This window comes from Hetaerina americana, unplaced genomic scaffold (genome assembly GCF_022747635.1).
Source record: "Hetaerina americana unplaced genomic scaffold, ioHetAmer1.1.p SCAF_36, whole genome shotgun sequence".
Lineage (NCBI taxonomy): Eukaryota > Metazoa > Arthropoda > Insecta > Odonata > Calopterygidae > Hetaerina > Hetaerina americana.
This window is the reverse complement of record NW_027286941.1, coordinates 2224557-2248491: the sequence shown is the minus strand read 5'-3', so window position 1 is coordinate 2248491 and position 23935 is coordinate 2224557. Positions and strand designations below refer to the sequence as shown.

Sequence of the window (23935 nt, the reverse complement as noted above, 5' to 3'; positions counted from 1 at the left end):
GAATGAATATGCCAAATAATCCTAAGAGCAAAAAACGATTTACTGTGATGACCAACTAATAGAACCTTTTCGATGGATAGTTGAAAAGTGCTATTAATTGGTCCTTATTTTCTAATTTCACCATTTAAATATCACATCTGAAGCTATTCAATACGAAAATATATCCCATCGCATTGAAGGGTGAGGCCATAATGTATTACAAACGCCCGTGAGTTTCATAAAATAAATCACGTCAATGGCGGCTAAAGGATCACCTAAAGCTATATGGGGCTAAACTGGTATTCCCCATCAAATTCCGAAACGCCAGCTGTTCGCATTCCGTCAAGAGCTTGGCAGGAAAGGAGAATACGACGAGTCTCAAGTTTTGGAAGGTCCCACAAATGAAAAGATACCCTATCTCGTGCGATGACAATGTATGGCATCCAAAACTTTGAACGTTTCATTATTATCCAGAAATCGTTACAAAAAGAGGATAATTTGTTACTACTTTACTTGTGTATTATAGATATTATTTTTAACGACAAATTAATTACTTGATAGGAAATATGGCAAAAAAGTATAACTGTTTCTCGGTCATCACTGTAAGATTTTTAAGAATACAGGATATATGGAAAACATGCAGTTAAGAAAAATGCATAGATTCAGCTAAAGAATGGATGGAACTGAGTCATCGAGCTAAGAATTCTTGAAAATTGTGCCGAGTAAAATCATTGTAAATATACATGAAACCCTTAGATCAATCATAAAAACCTACAATTAGAGAACATTATTATTTTACGTCGAAAATATGGCTAATTTGAAGAAAAACGATGATTTTAGGTTCCTATTCTCCGTAAGATAATATCTGACTTAAATTATACTGTCCGTAAGTTGGAAATATACTCTTTGTTATGGTTCGAGATCCACGTTTGTTCGTGGACAGTACAATATGTGTAGGGAAATAAAAATAATTTTATGAAATCTAAGCACAATATTACGTTTTAGATAATGAGTTGCTTGCCTTTAAAAATAGTTTTTTTTCAATATTTCCCTTACAAGTGTGTTCACTCATTTGAGAAAATTACGGGAAGCATGGGAAAAGGCTCGGAATTAGGCTACCGGGGAAAACCCCGAGAATTTTAGCATAAACTCAGGAATTCCCTTTTTGTGTTCCGCTCATTCCGAAGTGCTTAGGAGAGTGGCCTGTTTCGATGCTACGATTTTAGTCTTTCATATTGCAGCATAAAACTTCTTATTTAGCTATTGGACTCTTCCCCGAGCTCATCTGGTAACCCTACGGCGTATGGAATGAGCACATTTAGGTTATGGGGCAGTATCTGTCTTTGTGCCACCTGTGATTTCACCCAAAGTTACGCTTAATTGGGAATGATTTTCATATTTTACTGGTTTCTTTGGTAAAATCTCCCACTTTTTTAAGTTTTAAATAGAACTGCTAAAATTATGGAAAAAACATAGTGCCCACATTAGCGTTTTTCTTAAAAACCTTACAAATTTCATCCGTTTCTTTTAATTGAAAAGATATCTAATTTTTATCTCCTACGAAATGGCAAGTTTTATTTTAAGTACTTGTTATTGCAAGCAGTTTATGTAGTTATCGTATTTTCTTTCCAATTTAATTGTAGCGAAGTTAAATTTGATTTGCCTTTTTCCTTGCCAATGTCGAGGCCAACTGCTTCGTTTGATTTGCCTAATTGTAAATTTAGCTGTTAGTAGTCGTTCAGCAGGAACAGTTCTCTCTTTAGCGGCCACCAATCCGGCATGCCTTCGTGTTTTATCGGTACCGCGCCTGGAGTGGTTTCTGACTACCTCCATGACCGTTGTTGAGGTTTCATCCATTATTTTGTATGAAATAATAGTTTTACCCCTTACACCCGCTCTTGCGGCGTAATAGCAGAACTAGATAAAACCGAATAACCACATTTTACGTGTTTTATTTCTAAAAGTTCGTTTACAAGAAAGACTATGGACAAATCGAAGAAATGATACTTTTTCATGTAATTAAATCTTAGTCTTTCAAAATCTTGCATTTTTTGTAGTGTTTTGCATTTTTCTAATTATTTGCCGTGTATTTATCGGGGAAAGATGACAATCTATTGAAAGTTATTTGATTTGCTGAAATTTTTGGTATTCTTTTGGAATTCAAGTAGACTTTTTTAAGAGTTTAACAGATTGCACGATTTAATTTAAATTCCTTAAACTCAACTGCTTCTTTGGAAGCAAAACGATCGTACACGACTAATTGTGGACAGTGAATTTATGTAGATTCTCTAGGGATGAACTACAAGTTTGTTGTATGCAGTGTAAAAATATTTACTGAGACAATTTATTACTAAACCCTCATAATATTCGCTGAATTCAGAAAGACGTGGAGCTCTCTGTTATATTTGTTGCAGAATCCGAAATTTCTGCATACATTTTTGATATCTTTACAAGTTATAGACATGTTTATCTTCTGCAATATTCTCCGTAAGTGTTTGTAAACTGTCTGGTTTTTAATGAAATGCTTATATATAACGAATTGGCATAAGTGGTATAAAATTCTTCATTGAGAGAATCAATATGAGTCTTAGAAAGAAGGAATTAGCTCTCATGCCTGTTGTATTATTTTGCCTCGTCAGTTCAAAGCTCTGGATCCTTGAAGCAGCAAGCCCGCAATACATATGTGAGTAATAAGTTGCATACCACGCAGGAAATATCATATCTGTCCTACGAAACTTCCTTTAAATTAAATAAATGAAAAACTCCAATTTGGAAACTTCCTTTGTTTATGATTAGCCAGCTGGGAGTATTGTTCATAATATTCAGCGGTAAGCTTCAGTGCCATTTAAGGGAGATTCATGCTGCAAATTAGACGATATACTTAATCCTTTATTTACATATCACCTTTCCAATATGTTCCTTGTGCTTCACACCCTTAATCAGCCATCACAGATCATTAATGTACTACTATAGTACGTAACAAACTATGGTATATTTTTTCTGCCATATTAGGTTGTTATTGCGACGTATTCATTTATTTATGCTTGAATTTATATTACAAATATTAATGGCACACTTTTCCTTCATCTGTATTTGTTTTATTCATTGTTAATTATCTCCAAATAGGTGAAATGTCAAAGGCAACTTAATAGATGACTCAATGTTAAACAAGTTGAGTTAAATATGTCACGTGATCATATAAGAAACACTGTTTTGGAGCTCATGGTATCACTATTTTAGAAATATAATAATGTATAGTCATTTTCATTGGATCTGATTTCTCAGAATTTCGGGGAATGCAAGATTGCTTAAGTTAATTTTACAAATTGTTAATTGTTTGACTTTATTTTTCTGTCTTTTAAAGTTTGCCAACTGCTTGGAATGGGTGTGGCAGGAATATTTGGGCCCAGTTCAGAGACCACCTCCGAGGATGTGGAGTCTATTTGTGACACAATGGAAGTTCCCCATGTGGAAACTCGGTGGGATCTGTATCAAAGAAGAGGCACTATGCTGTTAAATCTTTATCCTCATCCAGCAGCTTTAGCTAGGGTATATAATTTGCTCGACTTATACTCGAATCCTGATTAAAGGATAACTATTCTGCTATTTTCATGTCTTATCTTTTAGAGCCACAGCTATAGTTATATATACCTTGCACTGCAGACTTGCTACCTTGTGAAGTCCTACATTATTTGAAATCACAAATTTATTGTCATAGGGATCATCTACTGTGTTCCATATGACATCGATGCATTCCGCAAGGAATATATTGCCCAGAAAAACCAACAGAATTTTATTGTAGAGTGCCCACTTTGGAGAGAGAGACATTACTTCATACTTCCTTTCCGGTTACTTTGTGCTATGACTTTCAAAGGGATATATTCATTCTAGCATAGGGGGCTTATATGATGCAAAATTTCATTGAGGAAGAATATGCAACATTTTTTCAATACATATCTGTAATGCAAAATATGAGAAAAGAAATAATGTTTCACTCTTGTGTTAGAAAACAAAATTAGTACATGTTATTGTAGAGATGTAGTGGGGAGTGGTCACCCAATTTTTGGATGAGTGTCCGGCAGGTATGTGTATACAAGTATATTCATGTTAAATCTGAATACATTGACATTCCCTGCCAATTGATTTGAAATCAATTAATTATACAGTAACTGAATGGATTTGTTATTGAAGTCAAATTGATGATTACCTAACAATTATTTTTTGGGAAAAATGCTGATAAAAGGTTTTGGTTTGGATTGTGACATAATCATACTGATTCCTATCCGAGATTTTGTTTAAATTAATTAGCCTATATAGTGGAGCATTTTAATTTCTAAAAGTTGATTCTCAAGAGATTGGCAATATCAAGATTTTATACAATTATTTCCTGGATATTATTGATATCCAGAAAGCCTTTGCATGTAGGAAAATTACAATGAAGTGGAAATTAACCAGGAGATTTTGTCCTCCTTTTGCAGCATTAAAAAAACAGCAGTTGGTAGGAAAATATGGGCCCTAAATGTCCTAAACTGTCCAGTGCTCTTAAAATTAAACAATCCAAAAATCTTACTGCATACCTCAGCAACTTATTTTTTTTACTATTAACTGTTTGTAATGAGATAAAGAGATGGGCAAGCTATGCAATGATTATTTTCTTGTGGGTCCCTATTTTTCATGGATTTTGTTAATAAATTATGTACATATTGCTATGGCTAAAAATTCAAGGAGCATTCATTGCCCCATGCATTTGATTGGTTATTGGCTTGCTGTTTTATATTTTAATTTTATTAAACCATCATTTTTAAATCATAATCAAAAACTAAATATTTTGAAATGCTGGTGTCCTTTAGAATTACATCTAGAGAGCCTTATGAAATACACATTTTTAATGAAAACTTAACTCCTTCACTTAAAAGGTATATGTGGATCTTGTTAAAGCATGGCGATGGAAGCAGTTCACTGTTATATATGAGGACGATGATGGCTTAGTGAGACTTGGTGAATTACTGAAAATATATGATCCTAAGGGGTATACAGTGACTGTGAGACAGTTGGATCAAGAGGGTAATTATAGGTAAGCATCAGTGCGAAACACTGAATCATCTTCTTGTACCATCTCAAACATGTGAATATACAAATTCCTTCATTTACTCTTCATAGGTGATGACACAGGTAAGTACAGTACAGTTTATCATTTGCAAGGGAAGAAGCAAGAGGCTGGGAGGTTTGCACATAACACACTCATAATTATCACTCCATTCAAGAGATGTGTATAGTTTGTCAATGGGATTAAATAAACCATAGTAATCAACATGAAGTCTGAGTTTGGTCACACATCAGAGTAGGAGGGAGAGCTCCTTTGCCTGTACTGCCTATGATTTCCCAAGATGTAGCGCTTGAAAAATCACACAGCTGGGGCGAAGCTGAGGGTGCCTAGAGGCATCACTCAGAATTGAACCTGGGTCCTTGGATCAGTTGGCTAGCACTCTACCAACTAGGTAACATACTACACCCTAGGACTTGAAAGGTCATTGAATAAATATTGAGGTGAAACCCTCTAGAGAAGGTTTCTCTTTGTTTTGTCTTCTGATACTCCGGGATATGTGTATCATTACAGATGAACACTTAAAATTTACGTTTAGGTCCAAACTTTTATGTCCAATATAATGCTACTATTGTATTGTTGGGGAAAATTATTAAAACCCAGGATTTCTGTTACTTTCATAGCATCTGGACCCATTATTGTAGATTATGTTCCATGTGATAACGTTGAATAACAGTGGTGGTATTGCAACATTACTTTCATTTTATGGTGAGAGATGAAATTCAAATATGAGGGACATACGAGGGTCATCCGGAAAGTAGTACCCGTTCGTGCCGCATGAAGTGCTGACGACGCGAGTAGCCGCTGGACGAGGTCAGATAGCTTCAGTGGCTTGTCTGCCTTCTCTGAGCCAAGTTGCGTGACGCTAGCATTGCCTGTGTTGTTTCTGTGATTGTTTACAATGTTTAAAAAAATTGAGAACGCCGCCAGTTGTGAAGTGAGGGCAGTGATTAAATTCCTCAATGCAAGAAACGTTCGCCCATGTGATATTCATCGCCAATTAAAGGAGGTGTATGGAGACAATGTAATGGACGAGTCGTCTGTTCGGCGGTGGTGTCGCAACTTCAACATACACAGGGAGGGGGAACACACACGACGATGAGCGTTCGGGGAGACCGTCTGTCATTACAGACCAACTGGTGAGCTCAGTTGACGAATTCGTGAGGAACGATCGGCGCGTCACAATTGATGACATCTGTGAGCATTTTCCCAATGTTTCTCGAACAATTGTTCATGAAATTGTTAAACACCATCTGCATTATGCAAAAATTTGTGCAAGATGGGTCCCTCGCGTATCTCAATGAGCTGGCGGCGAAGGACTATGCAGCAGGAATACAGAAACTTGTCACACGTTATGACAAATGCCTTAATTTGCTTGGAGATTATGTTGAGAAGTAGTTTAAAGTATCCTCTTTCAAATAAAATTTTTTATGTTTGTTAATATTTACTTTTGTGTCTTTATTTCACGAACGGGTACTACTTTCCGGATGACCCTCGTACAAGTAATACTGTCATAATTAGAAATTAGTAAGGTTCATTCACTAAAGTGTCTTCCTTGAAAACCATTCAAACGCATGTAGTGGGACAAAATTTTTTCATTTGTCATCCTCAGCTATTCAATGATAAAAAGTAGAAGACTTAGTAATATAATTCTCTTCCTGCTTGACATATATAAATGGGCTTTATCTCATTTTTTACACATATCTTCCATGCCTTTCCTAAATGTATATTCCTTTATCTATTCTTGTTTTATCTGTAACATTTGGTATAGTTTTCCCTACGTAATCTTTTCACAACTGTCTTAATTATGAGAAACTTAGTTTCCATCACCTTCAACTACTTACTGGGAGTAGGCACAGCACTTTGCAGTATTGTTTTATTGAAAAAATTTCAAAATTTGTATGTGTTTTACTACTAGGGAAAAATAATTATGATTTTATTCTTTTATGATTTTGGAACCCTTTTCAAATAATGTCCCCTGCATTTTTGCAAGATTTTAAATTTATAAAAATGTGTCTCTGGCACAGGATATCACATATTGATTCCTGAATAAATAATTATTAATATGTTTCCATTTGCTAGGTTTAATTGTAAATCACATAAATTTTGGTTCACATCTTGAAGGGCCTCGACGTAATTTATGACGTTGTTGCAGCCATGGGTGATTATTGAGGAGAAAAATTAATTAGGTATATCAGGAGGAAGACTGATATTTGTCAGTAAAAATAGAGCAAAAAACATTTAAATGGCTGGCTGAGGCCAATTTCAGGATGTTGACTTAGGGTAGGAAGAAGGTTACTTCTCACGAGAAGCAGACATGTTTCTGTGGCCAAGGGGTCATTACTGTGTTGGGTCTGGTGCTGGTCATGTGGTCACCTCTCAGTGACCTGTAGATGGGTGGATGAAATAGCAAGCATGGCCATGGCTTTGCAAATGGGCTAAGGCATCCACTTATTTAGTGCCCACCTCTCAATAACCATCCAACTGATGCCCTGATACCAGGAATATGGACCCTTAAATGAGGCTGAAGACAAAGGGTGAGGGTAAAAAAGGAATGCACTTTATCCTCCAATACCAGCATAGGTTCTAACCCAACTCATATGGTTTGTACAATATTCTGAAGTAGATATTAACCTGAGTTACTTAATGGTGCCCCTTTCTGACATCCCAGTGCCTAGGTATGCTTATACCCGGAAGTGATAATTTGGGGATAGAGGGATGCTGACTCTGGATGACTAGATTACCTCTCTCTCAGACAAGATTATGTGTATTATAATGCCTGAGTTATAGGTGCTCTTAATCTGTAGTAACTAGTGCTCATATTTCATAATTCATTTTTTCATCTCTGCATTTATTTATTCCAGGTATATTCTTAGGAAGATAAAGCGCTCTGGTGAGACCAATATTGTACTTGATTGCTCCACTGAGATTCTATATGAAGTCCTAAAGCAGGCCCAACAAGTTGGTCTTATGGCTTCTCATCACAATTATATCATCACAAATCCAGTATGTGGTTCTTAATTAGTATTGGGTTTACTATTGTTTGAAAAATGCTCACTAATAACTACAATAGAAGCTGGCAGAATGTATATTATTGGTTTTGATTATAATGACCTTGTAAACTTTTGATGGAAAAAATTCAAATAACAACTGAGATTGTAAATTTTAAGATTCTTCTGTTCTGTCTTCTGATATTAAATGTTTATGCATATATTCATCATTTAAATGCAAATGCTGTGAGAACCTTTAAAAATACATTGTTTATGCATTTAGTCTATTCACTGTTTCAATTTTACCTAGAGTGGAGTCAAAGAGTCCAAATACATAATGTGATCTGTATTGAGTTTCTTTAAATTTGCTTTCTCTAATTGCAGGATTTGCATACAATTGACTTGGAACCTTTTCAATATGGTGGAACAAATATCACTGGTGTTCAACTAATTGATCCTGATGATCCATTGGTGAATGCCACCCTTGCTGAGTGGGCTGAAACAGAGAGAACAGGAAGAGTTAGAATGGATGAAAGTCTCCTAACTCTTAATATTACCAGCACAACCCTTAGGGTGAATATAAGGTTACATTTTAACGCCTTCTAATTTTTTAGGTTCTTTCCAAATTCAACAGCTAACTATTCTCTCTGTAATGCATATGGCTGTTAACAGTTGTATTGTAAGAACCTTACAATCTCCATCCACCCCCATGTGCCTCTCTAAGGTATAGCAAGAAAATGTGTCAACTAGGCAAAGGCTGAGGCTCCACTCATGTGGTCATAGTGTTGAAAAGGTATGTTCTTGGCCAGTAGGTTGAGAAATGCAAACAGCAGAAAACCAGTTATCTGAGGGTTGCATAATTTTCAAGCTGCCAGCTAGGATTGGAGAATTAAACATTGTCTTCTGTATTAACTTGGCATGAGTAGATATATTGCCTTTATTATTCTTTATGCGAGTATCAATCAGCCATGGTGCTAGATATCTTCCGACACCAGCTGCTTTGTAACTTGGGACTCACCTGATAAGGGGATGTGTTGAAGTGTGGGGTGTAATGTAGGGTGTAAGAGGTACCCTTGATGGAGGTGGTGGGCCATATCAATTAGTGAATTGTTGGCCTGTCACTGTTAGCACATCTGTTCTCACAACAGACAAGTCCATGACTAAGTATAAGGAGCTTAAGTTCGGTGAGAAGGAATGTTCAAAGAGGAGGGGAGGAATGCCATCATGCAGTTGAAAATTTATGACAAGTATTATTTTTCTGGTAGATTTTCTCCAAAAGATGCAAAGAATTTTATTTTTAGAAATTGATAATAATGTGTTTATACTAGAATATTTTGTGCCTGCTCATTACATACCTATCCTGATTTCACTTCTACTTTCATCACGAATTGTCTTTTCTGTCTCTTTGTTTTTATATGATATCTTGATATTTTAGCAAGTCAATGGACTTTTGATGTGCTTACCTAATTAATTTTTATGAGTAACAATTGGAGATGTTCTCAAACTTTATTTGTTTCCAATTCATTATTTAGGAAATTTATTTCTCTTATTTCTGATATCTTTTAGGTTGGAACAGCTTTGATGTATGACGCAGTGCAGATGTTTGGGCGTGCATTGCATCAACTTGATAGCAGTCAGAATGTGAGATTAAGGGCTCTTGATTGTAACACAGAAGGGAATTGGGAGCATGGTTTCAGCCTCATAAATTTCATGCGAGTGGTAAGACATTTAGATACATAAATAGGTATTGCAGTCTTGGATTTTTTCCAATGACCTATTTTTCTCACAAAAAATATCCTCAATAATGTACCCGGACAACCTGACTTGCTTCATAAACATTACTTAAACAGGTGTAACAATTCCACGAGTAACCAATGAGGAAAAATTAAGTTTAACCTTGTGTATACTATGATATTGGTGCTTTGCTGACCTACTTTACCTGTGTAATGTTGCTTTCTCTAACCAATGGGCTAGTTTTGTGCTAGCTTGATACTAGCCTATTGTTCTGAGCTATTTGAGGATATTTTGTCGGTATCTTGACAATACTTAATGTGAGAAGAAATTACCTGCAATTTTGAAAGCAGAGCTTTTTCATCTACTGTACTGTCTACTTGTCAATAGAAATGCATATTATTAGGACTAGAAGCCATCACAATTGAGCCATTTTCTTCAAAGCTGTGATTACCAATTTATGTTAATAATGTGTCATTAGAAATAGAAAGTTTGATTGATAATGATTTGGTGTCAAAATTTTCACGATTATATTTTAACAAGCTAGTGAGAAATCTTGTATGGATTTTAATATTTTTGTGTATCATTGATTATAAGTTCATATAGCTAGGAAAAGATAAAAAAATATTGTATTTTTAATTTTTTAAATTTTAAGTCATCAAAAAGTTGAAACCTGGTGGGTGTATCCCATTCTGGACTATAATCTAATATTTCAGCTTTTAACTGACCTCCTCTCAGTTGACTTCTGTTATCATTAATGCTGATTTTGCAATCTGTGTTATGTTTAGTTTCACCATATTGAAGTAGAAAAATATCTTTTCCACAGAGTGAAATGAAAGGACTTAGTGGAGTCATTCATTTTGACAATCAAGGCTTCAGAACCAATTTTGTTTTGAACATAGTGGAACTGACAGAACAGGGCTTGAATCAAATTGGGACATGGAATTCTTCAGAAGGTCTCAATCTCACAAGATCTCATTCAGGTTCAATTGGCAGTGGATATATAACTGAGCATATGGAGAGCCTTCAGAATAAGACTTTTATTATTCTCACTGCTCTGGTAAGTTGCCTACAGGCTCCTGTGTTTTTAATTCACCTACTGAATGTAATGTTACAATGTAGATGTTATTATTATATGGTAGCCTACCATTTAAGGAAGGTTTTAAATGAAAACATGACACACTCCTACATTCTGAGCATCGCCTGATAAGACAAAAGCTGATGTCCTACACTACAATAACTTTTCAATTCTGCATACAGTCTATCTTCCTTCGTTCTCTCCAACATCCCTATCATTTTACTACCCCTACCTTGTCTCTATGTTTACTGTGCTTCTTCCTACCTTTTAGTACAATGCTACTGCCACCATTTGCTGGCATTTTCCTTTCCACTGTATCTAATGTAATGATGACATCAGAAGTCTTATCTCACTTGCTGCTTTACATGATACATTGTCCAGTAGGCTGGGCTGGTTCTGCAGTTGCCAAGACTCATATTCATATTTGTGTTCATCATAAGGCCATAGGATAAATAATTGAGGAGTTTTCCCATTGACTTCTTCAGTAGTGATTTTCATGGAGAACCATTAATAGCACAATAGAGAACCACAGAAATCAATCTGAAGGTTGGTTTGATAGGTGGAGATAAAGCTCACCAAGTTCTAAGGTGTATGAAATTCACAAATCTGGGTACGGGTGTCATATCCTTTCCCTGTGCCATCTATGGTTTCAGAGGAAGATCTGGCACCGAAAAAATCACCCAGCTTGGGTGAACCTGAGGTTGCCCAGAGGTGTGCTCAGGAATCAAGCCTGAACCCTCTAGTCCAGCTCTCTACCACTGGAGTGCTACATTCATTACTATAGTGATGTCCTTTATTAATCCTTCCATCTTTTCCCTCCAATTCCTTGTGATATCTATGAAAACTCTTAGTATATCCATTTTTTAATCATCTCTTATTGTAATTGACATTGGAATTGAACATTTGCTGAGGTATCTTTTGAGGAACTGTTCTCTCTCTGTTGAAATGAATGCTGATTTGTATTGTAGAAACTAGGATTTTTTCATTTAGTTTTCATAGCCGCTTATATAAATTGTCATATCAATGCAAAAATATTTCTTCAATCTTCACCCTTTCTACATCCATTGTTCTTATTATAAATACCATAATGGAATCATGCTGGACTTACTTATTAGTTACAAATGTGTCGTTAATGGGTGCTAAGTTTCAATCAGATTTACTTTGGTGCATGTCGGTAAATGATTAAGTTAGTGTAACTTAAGGTATTGAAGAGAGAAAAAGTTGATAACTCAGAAAAAATAAGTTTTTCTGTTAACAGCTACAAATTAAACCTGAAAACATGTGCTTATAATCCCAGTTTTAAAAAACGTGACCACATTTAGCCATTCTAAGGGAAATTTGCTCATATACTCATATTATTCACCATAATGGGTTGTCAATATGAGGATTGGTTTATAGCAGCTCTCCAGTCTGTCCTGTCCCCTATCAACCTTCACATTCCCTTTGGCACAAACATTTTCCATTGCCTGCTTCTCATATATCAGGGAAGAAACAAGCCAATTCTCAATTGTCTTGTGATGACAAAGGACCAGCTCATATTTAATTTACCCACAATTGTCATATGCACCTACTAAATTGATAATAATTACTTGAAAAGTTGGATTGTAAGTGAATTGGCTGACAAGGTGCAAACATAGTTCTTCAAACAATAAAATATACTTATGATGCATCGATACAAGGGATTATCTTAAAGTTGCATCTCTTGGTAGGCATTAAGAGTTGAACTTGAACGGAACGAAATGTAACCTTTGGCCATATTCAGTTGAAATATTTTTCCAGCTAAGTTATTATTTTTGTATGTTAAGTTAGCCAAAAATCTGTGTATTAGTTATTCACATACTAAGACATTTTAACCAAAATCCATCTTTAAGTATAATCATAATTAAAAAATGAAAAAAAACAAATTAGTGAAAAAAGAGCCTTTATTAATCAACTTTGAAAATGAAGTTAGCATGCCAATGTTATGGCAAGAGTAAGGATTACTGTTAATAATATTCAAATCTATGGGATTAACTTCTTAAATTTTGAATCAGAACATGAACCTGATACTATAAATTACAATCCTTAAAATTCCCATGTTCCTAATTTTTAGGTAACCAATTTATTTTGCACACTAATTTACATGAATTTTTCCTCTCTCTTCTTATCAGAGTCCACCTTATGGTTACTTGAGGCATTCATCCACAAAGCTCTCTGGTAATGACCGTTTTGAAGGCTTTGGCATTGACTTAATCCATGAAATTTCTCTCTTGCTGGGCTTTAATTACACTTTTAGAATACAGCATGATGGTGTGTATGGATCTTTAAACCGTAAGACTGGCCAGTGGAATGGAATGATAAGGGAGTTAATGGATTATGTAAGTATCATAAATATCTTCTTGTTTTAATTTCAAAAGAATTTTGCCTGAGTTGAGGTAAAAAAAGCTAGCTACAAAGGTAGTGGCCACCATGAACATGAAAGAAGGGTGGCCCTTTCCAGTGAAATCTGGGTCTTTTGATTTGTTTCAGAAACCTTGGGTTAAGTACAAATTTACAACCCTGATTAGCCAATATTTTATTGTACTTTGTGTCATCTCATGATGTCCTGATTGCATTGAGTGATGTTTGGGCAAAATCAACCCAGCAAGACCAAATGCCTGTTTCAACAATAACATGTTTTTGTGTACATATGTTCCTTGTTTGTTAATTATATGAGGATAAGAAATATGGAAGCAATTGAAAGGTATAAATGCAGGACTGTTTACAAGTCAGCATGAGATGTAAGAAAAATTGCCACAAATATGCAATAAACAAATGGCTTGAGTTAGGAAAATTACAAGGGAAAAAATTGACCAATAAAAAATACAATTTATAAAAAAAATTATAAATTGAATTTTTTAAGTAGAATGTACCAAAGCCAAACTAAATCCATAATATGTATGTGACATTGACCATAAGTTACATAAAGTTGACAACTTTTGTGATTTATTACTCAAAATTGAATTTACAGCATAAGTAGAGGCAAAAATAATCAATTATTATCACATTCTTCTGCATAATTAAATTTTTTGTACATTTATTATTTTCTCAAACTACATTTCATATAAAGTTTGTTAATATAGAGGGCTGATTTTTTAACCACTAGAACAAGATATATTAGGTTTATACTTTAATAGGGAATTAATATCTAGAAAGTGCTTCAACAAAAGTTTTTGATATTCAATACAATGTTTTTTCTATCTTCAGAGAGCTGATCTGGCCATTACTGATCTTACCATAACATATGACAGGGAAGGTGCTGCTGATTTCACGATGCCTTTCATGAATCTAGGTAAGATTAAAATTAGAAAGGCTGTCAACCATTGAAGGCATGTAAAATTTATTTGTTAACCCCTACATAGGTGCTGGTAAGTGATCAAGGTACTAAATTTCAAAACTCAGTTGAAACCAGTTACTCAATTTCTTTTGAAAGGGGTGGAGGTAGTTTAGTTTGAGGAAAAATGTTTTGCCATGTTATGCTAAAATTTAGCCATTGTGCGTGTAATCATCATTAGAGGTACTAGGAAAAATTGTCCACAATGTTGTAACATTGCACATATTATCACTATTTTCTTGTATAATTTATATCATGTAACCTATTAGCAAGAAGTATAATCATTATTGTGATTTAATCACTTTTGTTTTAGGTATTAGTATCTTGTATAAAAAACCTACAAAAGAACCTCCCAGCCTGTTTTCGTTTTTGTCTCCATTTTCCCGTGAAGTATGGATGTATATGTTGGCTGCATACTTAGGGGTGTCGATTTTGCTCTTCTTTATGGCAAGGTTAGTTCCTCTTGAAATGTGGCTGTTAGACATTATCACTAAATTATTCTAGTCCGATAATTGCTAATGTACTTGTAATACTGCATACAACATGTGTTTTCTAATATATTCTGTTTTATGTTTTATTTAGAATCAGCCCTGCAGAGTGGAATAACCCATACCCTTGTATTGAAGAGCCAGATACTTTAGAAAATCAGTTTAGTCTGAAAAATTCCCTTTGGTTCACAATTGGCTCACTTATGCAACAGGGTTCAGAAATTGCACCTATGTAAGTGATGATTTATAATGTATAAGTACTTATTACCACTGAAATACAAATGGGGTGCATATTGATAATTGGCTATCATCCATTTCCTCAGCATAGGCAAATGAGTGTAGCACACTTCTTTCATGATTGTCTTTCACTGGTGTATTATCCAATCGGTATTTTTTCATGACCCATCCATTTTTTCACACTCCCTTGCCTCTTTGTCCCACAAACAATTCTTGGGTACCCTTAACCCACTGAATTAATCTAGTTCAAATTTATTTTTCAGAATTCCTTCATGAGTGCTATTAAAATATTCTGCCTTATCTCAACGTATATATTCTTTGGTTTTTAATTTGAGAAAAATGATTGCATAGCTCTAATAAAATGTTTATAATTCATTTAATGATAGTTTTTAATTTTTATTTTTTTATTATGCCAACACAATATATCAACCTTATGTATTGGTTACCCTGTAATTGACCATATCGAGCGAACTTAAAACTCAATGAATGAAATTGTGCTTGCAGTGGGGTCTCCACGAGAATGGTTGCTGGAATTTGGTGGTTTTTTACTCTAATTATGGTGTCATCTTACACTGCCAACCTTGCTGCTTTCCTTACTGTTGAGTCAATGTCCACTCCAATTAAGAATGCTGAGGATTTAGCCAAACAAAATGTCATCAAATATGGAGCTAAAAGAGACGGGTCCACAGCAGCTTTCTTCAGGGTATGAAAACTGGAATGGAATTTCTCTTAGTTTGTTATACTTTCCTGCAACTCATATGTGCATGACTATTTTCTCAATGTTAGAGGGTATGTTTAAATAATTCCACATCAAAAATTTTTCTATGTAATGGGTCTTGTGTTTTAGGTTGTAGTGCTATTGACCTACAACCTGCATTATGTGTTTCTGAAATTTGTTGGAAAAATTAAATTGCAACATTTGTAATTGTCTTTTACTGAGAGTGTTATACACTATGAGGATAAAAAGAAACTTAACATTTCCACCAAAAGGATTTAATATTAAATATTAAATCCTTTTGGTGGAAATGTTAAGTTTATTTTCACCCTCATAATGAAGGAATTCCACAAAGTTAAACCTGAATCTGTTATGTTTATCAAGTGTTAATCATTGCTTAAAATTTAATCTGTATTCATTCAGATATGTTGGTTTATTGGTATGTACTAAAGCATGTGACTAAAGATTAATGGTTCTAGAATGCTTACTCTTGGCAACCTAGTGCGGTTTTGTTCATATTAATCCACAGTTTTGTTATTTGCTGCTGTTGTTTGAATACATGCATTTTGTAACTTAACTTTATATAACCAGTAACAAGGAGAACTGAGTACACTGCTCCCTGGTTATATGAATACCATACACTTTTGCGGTGTGGATTGAGAGTCCCATTACAAGACTTCTATATATCACTATAGACAAGCTTCTCTATAACCATTGCCTACAGTTTTTCTGCAGATTATTGATCTTATATAAGCTTGAGAACCATTTGGATGTGTCGCTATTGAACATGGAAATTGTAGCTTTTGCTAAATTATAAACATAACATGGAAAAATTTAATATGACTGAGAACGTGACTAAAAGCGATTACTTTGCTTCACCTAGTTTTGAGTAAGTAGGTTAGAGGCAGTGGAGAGAAGTGGTCTGGAGAAGCAGAAGAAATGATCTGCAGGGCATGAAGTCTTAATCACTGGAGTACTAAGTCTGTCCAATATACTGGCGAACTGGTGCATTCTGGTGGCCATGACTTGGACTATAGCCCCCCTCACGAGTGGCCATAGTTGCCTGAGACCCAATAAGCCATCTGGCCTTGGTGGATCGCTGAGCTGTATGTATGGTGCTAGTTATGTTAGTTTCTGTTGTCCTTGTTTTTACTGTTTGTTGAAAATGGAAATTTACGAAATCACAGAGCAACAAACCACCATCAAGGTTTGGTGAAGTGCGGTAAAAGTTATCAAGAAATTACTGAAATGTTGGCAGCTGTTTACTGTGATAATGCTCTGAAGAAAAAATCCGTTTGCAAGTGGATTAAGGGTTTTAAAGATGCCGATGGCTATGGATGATGCAAGGCCAGGACGACCTTCAACTGCCTGTGTTGAGGACCACATTGGTCGTGTGCAGCCTCTTGTCCTTACCGATTGTCGAAAAACTGTCTGAATGATAGCTGATGAACTGAATTTAGGAAAATCAACAGTGCACACTATTTTAACCAAACATGATGGATGGATCCTTCACCATGACAATGCACCTGTACATTCAGCATTGATTGTTTGGCAGTTTCTGGCAAAAAAATTCAATCACCATCCTTGATCATCCTCGTTATTTGCCAGCTCTTGCCCCCTGCAACTCTTTCCTACTCCCAAAATGCAAAAATGTGATGAGGGGACATCACTGGGAAGATGTGGACACAATAAAGCAAGAATGACGAGAAAACTAAAAAGCTTAACTACCAAGGACTTCCAAGGGTTCTTTCAACGGTGGAAATGAAGATGGAATAATTGTTAGAAACAAATGGAGAGAAATTTGAAGGGGAAAAAATCGATGTAGACTAAATTTTACAAAATTAGGTTTTTATGACCTCAGATCACGTATTTATTAGACAGACCTCGTAAGGTGTTGCGTGCATCTCTTGACACAAGAAGCTGCGGCTATTCAAATGACTGTGACAGTAGTTACCTCTTTTTAAGAAGTGATTCTGTATGTAAGTTTTTTCACCAATTATTGATTGAAATTTTTCAATAGGGAAGGATTGAGACCAGTATGACAAAGCATAATTTTTTCTCAAAATTTCTTATTACGTGTGGAATGTGTGTGAGTATTAAAGGCAGTAGTTTTTGGTGTCGACAGTATAAATGATGGAATTATAACTAGGGAACTGTATACAAATTTTCCAAAAAGTTAGAGTAAAATTGCACTACCAGAGAGTTTTTTGACATACAAACACAGAATTTGGTAATGGCTTATTATTGATATATTTTTGTGACACTAGTATTCACAGTGAAAATTACTTCCATTCCAAAAATTATAAAATATACCTTGTGGAGTTCACTTCTGATCCCACAAATATGGTGTGTAATGCTTTGGCCTCTAACTGTATTAAAATTTATGATGAGCAAACCAGTTTGAATAGAAGTTAAAAATGCACTCTTTGAAATTGAAATTACCATGTCTATTTTGGGTTTCCTTGTTGATGAAGCATGTCCAAATCGGTGCATACCAAATAATATATGTTTTCTTGACAGGACTCTAATTATTCTACATACCAGCGGATGTGGGAGTTTATGGTGAACAATCCTGATGTTTTCACCTCATCCAATGATGAGGGAGTCAATCGTGTTAAGAATTCAAATGGAAAATATGCTTTTCTTATGGAATCCACATCTATTGAGTATGTCGTGGAACGAGAGTGTGATGTGTCTCAAGTTGGTGGCTTGCTGGATGCAAAAGGATATGGAATTGCAATGAGAAAAGGTATTGCTATTGATATGATTTATTATTATTGGTATTTTACCAGTTAAGTTAGGCTTCAGATGGACAACACAATCGTACAATGGTACATTTCCTTACCTCTCCTAACAGGGCACACCCTGACATCCACACACTACAATAAGCTCCTCTTCAGTTCTGCATTCTTCGTTCTTCCCTTTATTCCATGCATGCATCATACCTATCCTAATCCTTGCCCTTCCTTGCCTGCCTAATGTTCTTCCCTCTGTTATAGTCTTCAGCACCCCTATTCCAATCAAAATACTCTGCATGCATCTTTCTGGCCGCCTTTGAATTTGTAATTTGTCCCAACAATCCCTTCTCTTCCCTGTACATGCACTTCCATCTTCTCAAACAAACTAACCTAACTCTCCATCAGCTACTTGCACCTGAGCAATCTAAGATATGCATAGGTTGTGGATAAGTCACCTATCCCTACGATCTATGTATTCCTATTTTCTGCAATACATTCATTAATTCTACCCAGTATACTTTATTGAGCCCCTTATTAAAACTTATGAAACAAACAATTACATCCTCATTGCATTCCTCATGTTCTTTTCAATGAGAGACAAAACTGCTATGATATCAATTATGTCTCGCCCCTTTCAGAACCAAAACTGATAATACCATAATTAATCATCTTTCCTGCTCTCCATCCTGTTATTGGTGATTCCGAGTACCACTTTATTTGAATGCAAAATCAAACTTATTGTTCTATAGTCCTCACATATAGCTGCCTTTACCTTTTATGGGATTTGAACTTAAACTGATCTGACTAAATTCTCTGTCTAAGTTCCTCCGTCATGAGTGCTATGAATTAGCACATGAAAATCTTCCTCTCTCATTTTCCTCTACCCTTAAGTAGTTCTGTGGAAATGTTATATGCCTCCATAGACTTATTTGATTTAAATCTCTTAATACTCTTTTCATCCCACCGTCAAAAATGCCTGCACCTAACCTGTCTCCAACTATGAGTACATTATATTTTCTTGGTATGTCTAAAATTGCTGGCCTGTTTCTATCATGTATGAGGTTTCTCTATATGGTCATTTCATCTTTCTTGAATTTACTGTGGTTTAATTAAAAAATTTTCTGACGTATTTGTGATTGTTTGCCCAAATTTTCCCTTGTTGCATCCTGTTAGTGCTTTCACCTTCCTTTACTGCTCACCATTTTCCCCCTTTCCTTTGTAAACTTTCCATAACCTTGCATTGTGTCCTCCACCATGCATCTTTCCCTGTATTAATTTCCTGCTTCAGTTAATTATTCAACTCTCTACACTTCCTTTAAATACTTTCTACACCAGAGCTAATATGAACATTTGCGTCTATAGAATAGGTCTTAGTGTTCATTGAAGATTATATGCTGGTATGAGAAATAATCAAAACTCACAAATTACATGAAAGTGCCACATCACTGGAATGAATTTTATATATTTCCACATTGGAATAATTCTTTTTCTCATCAGAGCAATTTTGACAAATCACACAGGACTGCTAAATTAGAGAATACATTGCTCGTATACACTGTAGAATAATATGGTAGGTGGACATGTGGAGGTAGGATTAGGTCCTATTCCTGTCTATGCAGTAGTGCTGCACATGCTATGATACTGGTCCTCTGTGAAGTCTAAGCAGCCCAATGATGTTATTTGTGTATTATTACCATCTTTGAGCAGTATTTATAGTGGCCAAGTCAACTAATGAAAGTCAAATCAAAGCCTCCAGCATTTATGGAGGTATTACCGTACTTCAATATGTTGTGTGAATACCCATGCATCTAAAAATGGAAAATATGTGGATATTAACAATTCCAGAATAGCTACTATTCATTTTTCATAAGCATTTGTTAATGAAATTGAATAATTTGACCCTTCTCTCATTAAATTTTATTCATTATGTTCCCAAAATATTTATCTACACTAATCAGTTTGTGTTTGATTTTTTTTAGACTCAAGCTATAGAAATGCACTTTCAGCTGCTGTGTTAAAACTCCAGGAAGTGGGTAAACTCTATGCTCTCAAGGTAAAGTGGTGGAAGGAAAAGAGAGGAGGTGGTGCCTGTCGGGATGATGCTTCTAAAGGCAGTGGTGCTGCCAGTGAGCTTGGATTGCCAAATGTAGGCGGTGTATTTGTTGTTCTGATTGGTGGAGTGGCATTGGCCTGTGTCATTGCATGGCTAGAGTTGTTTTGGAAAGTGGCAATGAACAGCATTAAAAACAAGGTAATCAGATTAAATATATTATGTATATATGTGTGTAAATATGTATTTATGAGTTTGTATGAATGCACTGTCAAAATATCTAGTTGTAATCAAGGCCTTATTTCTCTTTCGAACAAAAGTAAGTTTTAAATTTTAAATGTTATTGATTTATTGGTAGTGATTATTTGTTAAATATGCAAGTGAATTGAGAACAAGATTGATGAGGTGCAGAAAATAACCAATATTGTTTTTCATTCTTATTAATTCATATGAAAATATTGCAGGACATTGAGAGAGTTGTGGTGGATATTGCTTATTCAAAATTTAGTTTTCAAATATTTTTCTGCATAGATAACCTTATTTACTGAAAAGTTAAAACTTTAGTGGATAAATGTGAGAAATCAATTTAGGGGTGTTTTTTTACATTTGAGGGATGATCTTACCAGGGTCAGCAGGAGACCTTTTTTTGTGTATTTTCTGATGCCTTCAACAATGTTCCTACTAAATTTCAACAGTATGAATGTTTACCAATCGATAGCCATTTCATGCCCAATTTTTCTCAAATACATATTTTTCATACATTTGAAAATTTTCCGCCCAAAATCCAAGTCCAATGGCATTGACCAACATCAAGGCTTAGTTGTTTTTTATTGTCTTATTTATTGTCTTTTATTTATAGTATTTTAAATTCAAATCTATATTCCATGATGTCTGGCTGAGTGCTTTAGCCAGTTAAGCTACCAAGGCATCCTAATACACCCTTAAATTTTAGGGGTTTTAAAGGAACGAGATGTTATGATGAAATACCATGCATACCATATCCCTAATGTTCATAGTTGTGCACAATAAACCACAACCTATGAAGTTAAAGTCAACATTTAAACACAAATTTGTTTACCGTTGATAAATTCAAAGAAACTGCTGGAAATCCTGTGACAATAACTTGTCATTATATGTATGGTAGTTCATCTTTCCATTACTATATTTATATAATTAAGATGAGTTATTAATTTATCCATCTTTTTAATTTTTTAGACTCCCTTCTGGTCAGAAATTAAGGAGGAAATCAAATTTGTCTTCAAATGCCATGGGTCTACTAAACCTGTGAGAAAAAAGGAAGATGAGAAAGAAGAAAAATCTGTTGCAGAAGAAGAATTGGGAGAGGAAGTTGCAGCTGACATTGTACCTTTAAGTCCTTATGCAACACCATATGGTTATGTGAAAAAAGAGAGGATGACATGAACTTAGCACTTGGAAGATGTAAATAGTTCCTGATCATCATTCGATAATATTATAATTCTAATTTATTATGAGATCAAATAATTTTAAGTGGAGATCAAATTTTGAGGTGCTCTCTGTTGGAATATCCTATGGATGATAATATATATCATGATGGATAAAAAGTACGCAGTTACTCCAGTAAAAAGGTGAAACTAATATTTTCTCAGCTTGAAAATATTTAAGGTGAAAATTGAATTAGCTGTGGAAATTTACTGATGCTGTTCAAAATAAGTTTTTCTCACCAGAATATTTTCATAAATGTTCAGTGGTTGACTTCCAAACTGCTAGAATTTAAAGGGTTAAATTGAGCATACTTAAATTTGTGTCCCTACAATTTTAACAATTAGGATATGGATGAATATATTTGTGTGGATAATTGAATTAATGTTTTTTGTATTCTTGAGCAACATGGTGACATAAATGTCAATGCCAGTTCTTCTATGTTAAAAATGTGTGCCCCTGGACATCTTGGAAATATTGGGCAAAACTCAAGCCCTCGATGGGAGCCCTCGGGAGTATGATCAAAGGAAATAATATTCAAGTTACATATTTAATTAGTGCCAAGCTAATCTTTCAAACCATATTTTTAGAAGGGAAAGTAAAAGATATATACTCTGTATAAACAATTTCATGATGTGAAGTTTGGCTAGTGTACAGTGAACTTGCCCAAAATGGAAAAAAACATCCTGAAACAGAGAGCTGATTTGATGCACAAATACTGAGATTAGTGGCTTTTGTTACTGAAATTTTTAAATTTATCAAGTGATTGTATGGTACTTAGGTTATTGAATTGTGATGGGATTGTTGAACATCTATATTTGGTATTATTTTTAACCACAAGTCATTTAGGCAGTCATCAAACTTAAGTTTGTTTGGTGCAACAGGAGTTCAACTGATGTGAAGCCCTGCAAACTTGGGAATCACTTACAAAAGGTTGGGAAATGATTTTCTTTCCCTTTCTCAACAACTTTTTTCTTCAGAATGTATTATATACAGGAAATCACACACTTAATGTTAAGTTGGTTTTACCCAGAGGTATCAATCAGATTTAAACATTGGGACATTTTAAATCACCAAATGATCTACCCACTGCTAACACATGACACATGCTAACATCCCATTGCTATTTATGTAATGCTTTTTAAATTGTTAGTTCATTGATAATGCAGATACATTGTAATGGGTCTCAAGTGTATTATTCTTTGAAAGAATAGAAAAATGTCACCTTACCAATATACATAATTAGGAATCTATATTTTGTGTTTCATGCAGTTTTGTTATAAAAAGTCTGTACAAGTTGTGGCCCTATCCCAGAGTCCAGAACTCTGCCCACTAAACTACCTTGTCCCTGAATTCAGAGAAGGCAAACTCTAAGGATATTTATCAGATAAGATAGTTTTAAAAAAAATCTGACCTTAACCTTACGCATGGAAAGCATATGGATGTGTAAATATTTTTATTGGTTGATCAGCTAGATCAGAATTAGAGCAATAATTCTTTGTCACAATGGAGGCACATTTACTTAAATGTTCAAAAACTTACTAACAATGACAAAAACCCTTACAGTTTTCCTCTTAATAAAGATTTTGTTTTGACTAGTTTAGTTGTACTATATCATATTCAAGTTAAACTCTCACTGTACAGAGTGCTATGTATTTGGGTGTCTGTATATATATATATATATATATATATATATATATATATATATATATATATATATATATATATATATATATATATATATATATTTCTTAAGCATAGTAGGTGGGAAAACCAGGGTGACTCCAGGGTGCTGGGAGGGGTTGGGGGGTAGGTGAGTGGGAAAAACTGAAGCTCTTGAAGGTGGGATAAAAAGCAGGTAAAAGTGGGGGATGGAGATTGAAGGCTTGTAGAGGAAGAGGGATAGAAAAAGGAGTAAGGAGAGTCCAGGCGATTATGATGAGATGGTCTTTTCCTCTTATCTGGGTTCCATATGGCATTCATTGTCCATCTTCCTATGGTGTTCAGGTAAA

At 34.9% G+C, this 23935-nt stretch overlaps 1 protein-coding gene across 1 annotated transcript in view; it reads left to right on the top strand.

The window, feature by feature from the left end:
- LOC139691482 (glutamate receptor ionotropic, kainate 2-like) overlaps window positions 1–23602 on the top strand; it is a 29136-nt gene extending 5534 nt beyond the window's left edge. The window contains exons 3-16 of the mRNA XM_071589323.1: window positions 3344–3528; window positions 4896–5053; window positions 7948–8089; window positions 8458–8646; window positions 9640–9792; window positions 10631–10864; window positions 13033–13239; window positions 14108–14192; window positions 14548–14686; window positions 14817–14954; window positions 15464–15662; window positions 18195–18423; window positions 20392–20663; window positions 21678–23602. Coding sequence (XP_071445424.1) covers window positions 3344–3528; window positions 4896–5053; window positions 7948–8089; window positions 8458–8646; window positions 9640–9792; window positions 10631–10864; window positions 13033–13239; window positions 14108–14192; window positions 14548–14686; window positions 14817–14954; window positions 15464–15662; window positions 18195–18423; window positions 20392–20663; window positions 21678–21884 — 2537 coding nt within the window. The 3' untranslated portion in view covers window positions 21885–23602. The remainder of the gene's footprint in view (window positions 1–3343; window positions 3529–4895; window positions 5054–7947; window positions 8090–8457; window positions 8647–9639; window positions 9793–10630; window positions 10865–13032; window positions 13240–14107; window positions 14193–14547; window positions 14687–14816; window positions 14955–15463; window positions 15663–18194; window positions 18424–20391; window positions 20664–21677) is intronic.
- The last annotated feature ends 333 nt before the right edge of the window (window positions 23603–23935 follow it).